The sequence below is a fragment of the Atta colombica genome, unplaced genomic scaffold (genome assembly GCF_001594045.1).
Source record: "Atta colombica isolate Treedump-2 unplaced genomic scaffold, Acol1.0 scaffold126, whole genome shotgun sequence".
NCBI lineage: Eukaryota > Metazoa > Arthropoda > Insecta > Hymenoptera > Formicidae > Atta > Atta colombica.
Genome location: NW_017259213.1, coordinates 1621954 through 1633211, shown reverse-complemented (window position 1 = coordinate 1633211; position 11258 = coordinate 1621954). Strand labels below are relative to the sequence as shown.

The 11258-nt window shown below is 35.0% G+C and overlaps 1 protein-coding gene across 1 annotated transcript in view; it reads left to right on the top strand.

Annotated features, from left to right (window-relative positions):
- The first annotated feature begins 1351 nt into the window (after positions 1 to 1351).
- LOC108694906 (chondroitin sulfate proteoglycan 4) overlaps positions 1352 to 11258 on the top strand; it is a 43536-nt gene continuing 33629 nt past the window's right edge. Inside the window, exons 1-2 of the mRNA XM_018204604.1 lie at positions 1352 to 1451; positions 8687 to 8850. Coding sequence (XP_018060093.1) covers positions 1352 to 1451; positions 8687 to 8850 — 264 coding nt within the window. The remainder of the gene's footprint in view (positions 1452 to 8686; positions 8851 to 11258) is intronic.

Sequence of the window (11258 nt, the reverse complement as noted above, 5' to 3'; positions counted from 1 at the left end):
AACTTCGGCAAGAACTCTCTCATAACCGTCTACAATAGTCTACATATTTACATCGCCAAAACAAATATATAACGTTAAAATAATCGCTCACTATCAAGAGAATATTTAAAAATTTTAAAAAATTGTTTTTCTTATCATATTGTATTTCATATTGATTATGAGAAATCTCACGCAGAGGAAATTTTAGAATAAATATGTACATAATGAATTTTCCTGATTTTTTAAAAATTGCTGATATCGATCGATAGTCGTCATCAAATTTCAATAGCAATCTATTTTTTCTAAAATTTTACTTTCTTATGGCACGAAGAGTCGGATCGAATTCTATTTTTTGAATATTTTAAAAATGCACTTTATAAAAGAGTTAATAAAATTCAGCTATTAAGAGATTATATCCTTTACTTTATATTTAAAGAAAACAACTAACAATTAATATTAGTTCAAAATTGTGCTCTATGTGAGTTAATGTATTAATAGAATTAAAAAATCTTATCAATAAATTATCCTCTACCACGCATTTTTGTTATAATAGATAATATTTTAAAATAAAAATATTTTTCTTTTTTTATTTGAAAACTCTCGGAAATCCCGGAAGTTCAACGCACCTGCTTCAATGCTTTGACTCGAGTTTTCGCGAGCGCGAGTTTTCTGCAACGCGAGCGTGTACGTGCCCGTAAGCTCAAAGCCTGGTGTTAGCAATACAGAACATATCGCGAGAAATCTGTACGTAGCGCGTCGCTCTTCTTTCAGATTCGAGCGAATCGGCAGCGGTGCGGCACCGGCACGAGAGACCAAAGGAATACGTGCAAAGAGATGCCAGCCTTCGCACCGTTCGCATCACATTTTGGGAGATACGTTATCCCGCGAGAACGACGACTACGTTCGTGGGAGCACTCGGCGGTTTTACACTTTTCCACTAAATCAGCCGTTAACGTCCCTGCGGATGCACTGCGCACTCCGATCTACGATCGATAAGCGAGCGCTTCACGTGAAGCGTCTCAATTCGACCATCGTCGTCGTGATTCTTTCGTTGACGTCAAACGCCTAGCGAAAGAGCGAGAGAGGAAGATTCTGCGATGCGCGTGACGGGGAAGACGTACGAGAGAGCAAGAAATGGATGGGAAAAGTACGTTCGAATCTTAGCCCGCTCTGCCCCGTAAATAGCGTTTTGTAACCCCCGTCACGTGAAATCGATATCCCTTAAGAGCCAGTCCGTGAGGTCGTTCGTCAGACCGGTGTTGCCTGTTTCACCCCCCGTGGAAGTGGAACTTGTAAGAGAGAGTGCGCGCTAGTCTGCGGGGAATCTGCGGGAGGAGGTGGACACGAAACGAGGTTGGTTGAATAAAAGAAGATGCACCGGAAAAGGCCAACGTTCCTCACCGACATGGGACTGCTAATGTTCTTAGCGGTAACAGCCTCGCTGTTGGGTTACTGCCAAACGGACGAAAAAGGTAAGACACACGAGAGTCACGACTCGCGACCTTCCTTTGCTTACCGTATCCCTTTCTTTTCTTTCTTATCTCTCTCCTACGCGCCCGCGTTTTATACTATCTACCTCGGTTGCGGGAGTAACGTCGAAAGAAATACGGATTTCGCTTTCCGCATCGTCCAACTCTCGGACGAGGATGAAGGGAGGCTAGAATAGTGCCGTGCGCGAGAAAGAGCGGCGAAGATTAACTTTTATGGCCGCCGGCATGAGTACTTCCCGCGAATTTACTTATAGCGGGAGCGGTTTAATGGTCGCCACGCACGTACATCGCCAGGCGCTTTTAATAGTGCGCGAGACTATGGCCGCGTTGCATTCGGCGCGACGTCCCTTCGTAAACACCCCCGCAAACGATTATATCGACCGTAAGTCTCTTAATCCTTAATCCGCGAATAGCCAGCGGATAGTTGAAATTACCACTTTTCAATACTTGCGATGATAGAAATTTATAAAATAAATGAAAAATATCTCCAATATAAAATTATAATAGTGAGGACAGGAAAGCGAGAATCGAAATGATAAATGTACAATTATTTGTAATAATTGCGAATGTAAAATCGGAAGATATAAAAAAAAATCCAATTCACTTTGAATCGATATTCGGAATGGCTTTAAATAATTCGATTCATTTTTTTTTTTATTAAAGTTTAAAACTTTTTTATCAAAGTTTAAAATTTTCATTTGCCAGAGTTATCAAGAGGGACTTTTCACGGAAAAAATGCGGTTTTGCTAAAGTATTTAAAAATATATTGTTGAATGTCGAATTATATTCAGTTTGAGTTATTTTTAATCATTTGTATAGATCACTACTGTTTCTACTTAAAAAAAAAATGAAATTAAATGAATTTAACTTAAGAAAATGTATAAAATTTATTTTTAATTTATTATTTATTAAGTCTATAATTCGTTAATATGGATGTTGTTTATTTTAAAACTAATCACAAAAATGGATTAGTAGATTACATTTTGACATACGGGAGTTAAGATGTTATTTAACTGAAAAGAAATTAAATTCGGACTGTTTTTTTTGATATATCAAAGAGTGTAGATAGAGATCTGAAATAATTTTGTTACATTATTAAAAATATTATGTAGGATCAAAGCTGGCTGTTGGAATGTCAAAACATTTTGCAATGTTGCTCATTAAGCTTGAGTATCCTACGAAATTATTTTATGGACTAACGAAATTATTTTTAGATCTCTATCTAGCTAAATTTTTTAATATTGTAGAAAAAAATTGTTCTTTCCGTAGTTTTGCATTTCTTATAATTCTAACGTTACTATAAATAATTACACTTACAATTGACTTTGGATCTTCTTTCATTAAGAAGAAATTTAAGCTAATATTTCTTTTGTAGATACTAGGATATTATAGTATACTACTAAATTCAATTTTTTACATTTTATAATTACTTTATGATTAACTCGAATATGCTGTTTCTATTCTCTTCCTGTCGTTATTATCCCAAAGTTTCGCGCATATTATTAAATATTTGCATTATGTCCTTCGTTATACCGGAGCGCGAGATATTTTGTACGAGGAACAGTCAGTTATATGCGACTATATGCTGGAGGTTGGGAAATATTATTTTGTAATTTTGCGAAGTAAATCATTAAAATTTTTTCGACATTATTTACATGTACTGCATAAGATTTATTTCAAATAGACTGTATTCTTGAAAAAAAGATAATAAAAGTTAATGAGCATAAAGTAGCATAACATATATTTTATTAAAAAGCACAATCAGTTAAAAATATAATTATATAATAAAAATAAAAAATAAATTTTTTAACATTTTACAATATAGAAAACTCCACAGAAAAATCAGGCAAGCGGGAAGAATGGAAGTGAACGTTTTCAAACTCGCTAATTAAATTTACCCAATTTGCAATAATCGAATGCGGAAATCACGTTGAAGTAATAACTTGCTACTAAATCATACGCCGTTGCAATACATATCGAAGTACACTTGTGTATGTATTACCGGTGTGTCCGTTATCGTTGTGCAATGCTCGATGGTTTAACATTTCGACCGGGTAATCGAAACATGTAATCCATGCGTCATTAATTTTTATAAAACCGCTCTTTCCAGAACTATACCTTAGTAAATTGATCTAAATTTAACAAGAGGTCTGATCGCGGTACTCGTGTGTATGGTGCAAGTACAAATAGAAAATTGTTAACGTTCCCATCGAACTCTAAAAAAAATTTTCCTACTGCTGCTGGTAACAATCAATACGTCGTGTCGCGTATTTCCGTACCAATAAAATCTGTATACTCGACATACATCCATGCACTCGCCACTCGTGTTAATGTATATTGCAAACTTTTCAAAACTTTTGTCGGCTCCTATTACTTATATATATGTTCATACTTTCGAAATGATTAAACGGATGGTTTATAGTTTATTTGTATACGGAATTACACACTAAATTCTGATTAAATAATTTATGCGCGAAATGTAACAATAAATAACATGTGCTATAATAGTTAAGAAACATGATCGGTGACATACATTGTACATTATTCACGGCTGATCCATCGTGAAATTATATTTTTCACTGTATCCCGAAACAAAATGAGTTTGCGATACCTGCTGCTCGCTAATCAGTTTCCCGTTTGTTGGATTAATGCGTGGCGCGTGCGAGACGTCGCATCGCACCGCGTTGCGCGTGGCATATCGCGCATTTGTTTTTACACATTCCGGTGGTTCCGACTGGATACAATACATATTCTCGCGAAAAATATACGCGTGGAAAGAGAGAGAGAGAGAGAGAGAGAGAGAGAGAGAGAGAGAGAGAGAGAGAGAGAGGGGGGGGGGGGGGGGGGGGGGGGGGGGGGGGGGGGGGGGGGGAGATTCAGGTTGCATGACCACGTCGCATCGACTATTATATATTTTTTGCCGGTCATGCGGTTTATATCCGCGAAGATACGCTAAAATAGTGTATATTATATAATGCAATTAAATATTTTTGCAATAAGATAAAAACCAATAAGAATCTAAGCATTATTGTAAGTACTCAATTACAGTGATTACATAGTATCGTCAAAATATAAAGTAAAACATATAGTTTGACCTATTTCGGACTTTTTTCAGACTTTTTTAGGACTTTTATTTTTTAGGATTTCATGAATAATTTCAGACTACGATTAATTTTCAAGGGCTTAGAGAGACAAAAATATACGTCTTGTCTACCATTCACAGTTTTTAATCATTTTTATTGTATACGGCGCGGATGCAATTAAGTATCGACGGATAATTGAGATTGATTAAAATGATCGATTCGTAAATTGCTAATTTTTATTTTTGCGTGCATGCAACTCTCGATATCCGTTGAAAGAATCATCAGGGAGTAGAATACCCGGCAGTTTCCATGAAACCTTACGAGGTCGTTTCCATTTGCCAGTCACATTGCGAGAGACCGCGGCCACCATCCCGCGTTAATGTACTATATACTTTTTCTCGAAAGCTGCCGGTCAATTACGTTTGGGTACGGATGTAACGCGAACAATCTGTACGGCTCGTAAAGAAAAATACAATTACGAAAGCCGCAAAACGTTCGTTTAAAAAATGCTACTTCATAACATGAACTGAGAGAGATTCTATTCTATATATACAATTATTTTTATTTATACTGAATGCAGGTCAGTTGATATATTCAATGAAATTCGATACAATATAATCAATGAGAAAACATGGAAAATTCAATCTGAGATATATTCCTGAAATTATGAAAGACCGATGCATTCACTTAGCCTAATAATTAATGGTACAGTCGCGAATGCATTAGCTTACAGCGAATTAGCTATTCGTTATGTCGTTTATAATTTCAAGATCTCAAAAAATATTCTCTTCAACGATAACAAGATCTACTTGTTAAAAAATGCGACACGATTTTTCATTTCGACTAATCCGTCATCTACGCAAATGTGCAAAATGATATTTCGATGTTACGCCAGAGATAAACTTTTTGTAAAATAACTACGTAATACACTCTACGTACGAGTCAGCAAGTTTCAATTTATTATTTAATTTTCTAGTATAAAATAAATTCCTCTTTGTGACCGAAATTCATGGAACACCGCTAGCGGATGTATTCGCATGATTAACTCGATCTCTTTTACGTAACAATCCTGCTATTTTGTACTGCAAAAGCGGATCTCGATTTTTAGTAATTCTATAAAACAAATAACCCATCGAATAACAATCGAATCTGTATTTTCGATTCATATATATAGCCGCCGAGAATCGTAATTACCATAGCGAATCGTATGGATTGATACATATCGGGTGTACGATTTGAATAACAATCTATATACGGACAGTTGTCAAACATATGTCTCAAATATATTGCAATATATTTGAGATTAGATATATATGTAAAATATGTGTAGTGATCTTAAAACATGAAATTTTTAGATATATAAACAGATATTTATCATTTATTATTAGAATACCTTCTGATTTATTTGTGTATTCTGTAAGTTTTTCTTTATCTTAATTATAATTCTCTCTTTATCTGAATTAAAATTAATAATTATAAAATTCAATTGTGTTAATTTTATAAAATTTAATTTAATTTATGAAATACACATTTAAAAATTGGCAATTGTTTAAACATGACTATTTAAAATTAAATAAAATTTATTTGAGCTCAAAACTTTTTAAAAGTAATTTTAATTCTTTTGTAAAATTCAACTTTGAAGTTTTTATTGTTATTCAAGTTAACAATTTTACAAATATTAACTTGTCTAGGCGAGAAACGCTTGGGGCTTTGAATCGTTACTTGATGGGTCATGCGAGAGAGTTGACGAGCATCAACACTTCTACGTCATCCCTTTGAGCATACGCAAATATTGCGATTCGTGGATAACGCGAATTGAGTAAGCCGCGGTGCAATGAACTGCAAAACACCGAGGGCAATACCTAGGATCGATTTGCGGTCGACGTTAATGTTTCTATGCACCGGCTAACCGTGAAGGAGATGGTTGGGAGAAAAGAGAGAGATAGAGAGATAGAGAGCAAGAGAGAAAGGGAGATTCTTCGTACTTAATGGTCCGTGCAGTTATTCCACGTACTTGAACGCGTTTTTAGATCATTTACGGGGGTGGGAAATAAACCCTTGGCAACTTCGCTCATTCCTTTATATGTTGTCTATAGACGACGCGCCGCGAGATACGGGATTTTCTCATTGCTCGTTTGAAGCGATTGAAGCTGGTCATTCATCGGCTCAATCGAAGCATCGACGCGCTTCTTTTATACTTATGCTCGTTTTAGAAACGTGCTTTCATTAATCGAGAATATTTTACAACCGTAATAATCTGAATAGGAGATCCACGAGAACTTTAATGGACTTAACCGTAGATTCTCTATTTATCACTTTTTATTTAAGTCCGCAAAAGCGATATTTGTACTGCTGTAAAACGATGTCCGTAGAAACACCCGGGAGACTCGGAGAACTTTGACGATCCATTCATCAACCTGCCGCCAGGTCCACTTCTACCGCTTTTGTTAATGAAGTACCTCGAGTGAATACTCGCTATAATAGACTTTGAAAATTTAGAATCCAGGGATATATTTCTAAATATTGCGATTAATTATTGTCATGCGCGTCTCTATAATCTTTCTGAGCTTTTAGATCGTCAGAATCCTATCCATTTTCATTCGCTATCTGATTACTAAACACGTCAATCTAAAAAAGTGACACTTTTCATCTCCTGCCCCGTGGTTTAAACATACCAATAAATAAATGAAAAAAGGCTTTGAACTAACCAAGAGTACCGTTTATTTGGAAATATCGTTCTTTTGTTTCGACACGATGACTGTTTTGACATATGTGAACGACAGTTGATATGAATGCAGGAAAACGATTTCACGCGGAAATAAAACTTTTATTACATCTATTAATGTCGTGAAAAAATTACTTTCATGTATATTACTTACGTTCTGAATGATCATCGAATACGAAAATTTATGGAAATGAAAGAATTTTCCAAATGACGGAAATAAAATAGATTTCAAAGTTATGGAAATCGGTAGAGCAATTAAAGTTTAAGTCGATTTCGTGCATTTGTACTTTTTAGTGCTCTTTATATGAAGTTACTATAATCGTCATACACCATTAGATATTAAAGGAGCAACAGTAATTAAATCCGAGTTAAATATTATTTTGTTATTTTCAACTTCCATATGTATTAAAATGTAAATCATTTCATTTCTGTGGTTAGTTTTAAAGTAAATAACATTTATTATGAACGTGTATTTAGTAAATAATAAACTAGATTTTAATCTAATTTAATATATTTTCTCGAGTTAAATTGATTAACTCCATTGTTTTAATTATAATTAACGATATATTGAGAAACAACAGTAGCGAGCTATAAAAATGATTAAAAATAACTCAAGTTAGATAATTTGATATTATGAATTTATATATAATAATGTACATCTAACACATATGCTTAGATTTTTTAATAATGCTTTCTTACTGTGACGGAATGAAACATAGTTGAAAAATTAATATTTGTCTTTAAAAATAAGTAAATGGAGTTAGAAGATTATCTCACAAGATTTGTAAAATCGTACCAAGTTGTTGTTTATCTTCGTTTATAGTCATTGCAGTTTATTTACTTATTTACCGCTGCTTACGGCGCGGTACGATAAATATATGAAATTTCCCGAAGAAAGCCACTTCAGCTCGCAATTCAAAAGTTATCGGAGAAACAGATGAACGAAATAAAACTTCTCGAGTGACACTTAATTTCTCTTCCTCAGCACTGAAGAAAAATGAGGTCTTGCGCGCCAACTGCAACGTATTCACCTCACTTCTTGTTTTATGTAGAAATAGGAGCATTCGCGATCAATGGTTATAATTTTTTCGTAAACTCATATTTTAATTACTACTATATTAATGAGTGAAATGTAAATCAACCGTAATAACGACCTTCATCGCTATACGAGAAAGCTGTACAATTTCCAAGACCGGTCTGGGATTATCAAGAAAGAGAGGGTAAAAAAAAGAACGTTTACAACATTACGTAAATTAAAATGAAGGATTGCGCAACGTTAATAGTACATCTTCCTATCTTTCTTTCCTCCAACTCTTTCTCGCTTACCAACAAAACCGTTCGCTGTATAATAACGCGCATCATCTTCCACTTTGTACAACTTAAATGCATTAAATTTGTTAAACTTACAGTGTCGTTTTACGGGGCGAGTTACATCCATCTTCCGGTTCAAGAGGCCAAGGGTGCTACTGACATCAGTTTCCGGTTCCGAACTCATCTCGCCGATGCTATGCTGCTATTGGCTGCTGGCAAGACGGATTACTGCCTGATCAAACTCGAAGCCGGCAGATTGAAGGTTCGTTTGCCCCTGGCGCTCACTTCTATTAATAGGCTTTCTGTTTGGTGCCGGTCGCCTTGTCGTCGTTAACAGGCCGCACGTGCTACGATACGCCTGTCAGACTTCTCTTTTCTCCCTTGTCCTTGCGGAGAAATTAGACGCGTCGTGACACGCTAAAAAAAAGAAGTAGAGTCTCACGTACGTTAAAATATTCCCCCGCGAGGCATCTAGAAAAGAGGAGAATTTACCGCGCAGATGTAACATTTGCGCGCGTGTCCGCGGTTCTTATTACTCGAGAATCTTATTTCTTGGCGAAAGAGATGGCACGATTCCAACGACATGGCAAAGGACATTGCATTTAGGAAAAGATCCTAATCATCACAACGTAGCGAATTTTGCGGTTTTGATGCATGCGATATCGCGCAAATAAGAATATAGTCTTAATTCTTAATCCGTAATATTATTTCTGAATATTTATTTACATTTAAATTAACTTTGTAAGTTTTGATATGTCATTTTCATTTAATATCGCGAAATATTTGCACACACAATTTCCATGAGAAGAATAAATTAATATTTAGCCAACATGCCCGTATCTTTTTCTCTTTTAACTAACACCGTAATTTCTTAAATTACCATAATTACTTGCAAGATAGAAATATTAAAAAGAAAACATTTATATTATTATTAAGAGGAAAATAGAAGAAAAAGTTCTAGGCTAAAAGACAAGAAAAATGAAGGGATAAAACAAAAGGTGATCTGTGAGATCATTATATATCAGTTAAGGGTAAATAAGGGTAAATAAAAGAAGGCAGCAATAATGTTAAGTGCGATTAAGGAGATAAGAGTTAAGAATAGGATAATATGCTTTTATATCACACATTGAAATCGATAATGCTACAAAACGATATTTCTTCATCCAAAATTTAAATTTATCCTACTTATCAGCAAACTACATTTCTATATTATTTTAAAATAAATGGAGAAGTAAAGTTTTCTATTAAAAACATTATTCTATTAATAATAAAATAATATTTCTTCGATCAAAATGTCAATCCGTTCTACCTATTAAAAAATTGTTTTTTTGTATTATTTAAGAATAAACGGAGAAAAATAATTTTCGATTAATTACGTTAATTATAGAATTGATAATAATATCGATATACGATATAGGATATGCAACAACGTGCTACTTGTTTTTCTCATGCTGATGTCGAACCCAAGTCTCACAATACCTTATTCTGATATAAATACCTTACATATGCGTATATTATGTACAAAGGACCAAACACATGTACCACAGAGAAAGGATCCAATAAATTGATTCGCCACGGGCGAGATACAACCAAACTAGCCGCCAAATTCAATCGCATGTAGATTTCGATATCGCGGAATATCGCATTTCAGCCGATGGCAATTGCGCCTCGATCGCGAAGAGTTAACCCCCTGCCAATATTGTATCCAACCAGTCAACAAGTCGATAGTGGCGAAATGTTTTACGCGATAAGTTCGTACACGTTTTTTGTCTTCGGTGTCATGAAAGATTTTACGGTGGTTGACAAGCATTTCAACGAAATGTCTTTGTTATTTTGTTAAAGAATCGACTTCCTTTTAATGGTTTTGATAACGTAGCGCGCATCAACATCATAGGCCCACTCTGCAAACACGTTCGACAACAATAAGAGTAAAACCACATAATGTCTTTTCCATCGATGTTTCGCGAAATAAAATTGCGGTGATACTGTGCGGAGGTAGAGTTGATTCTTTTTTTTTACATCCGATTTTATTACGCGTCGATAAAGCGCGACGATGTTTCGGCTCGAGGCTGGAATGTTGCCCGCCGCGTTCGTTTTTACGCATCGGTCAAAATTTCACACGATCGGTCAAAACTGCAGTCTACTGCGAGACGAAGTCACTCAGTCGAATTTTACGCAATAATGAACCTCGCGGTAGAAATGATAGAATGAGTCTTTTTTTTTCACCTCGATAAAAAAGATCGCGCGCAAAAGTTATGCACAAATGTAGCAATGATACTCGCTTTCATATCCCTGGAGATAAACAGGTGCTATTAAAAATTACTTCTAAAGAAATAATTCATTCGTTGAAAGTGCAAGTCCCACGTTGATTTACATGCAATTATTAAACGTACGCAATGCATACGAAATGAATGGATGAGATTCACTCTCGCGTTCGACGAAAAAAAAAAAAATCATTCCCGAAGCTACAAAATAAAATATTTTTAATATAGATAATAAGTTGCTTCAAAATAAAATATTGAAGCAACTTATTATCTCTTCAACGTGATCCTTCGAGAACATTTACATTTTCGCATTGCTGGATTATAGGCGTGAAAATATGTCGAATATGTTTCGCATTATAACAAAATTCCAATTTCATGTTTGTTAGCGTCAGAAATTGAAATTCCG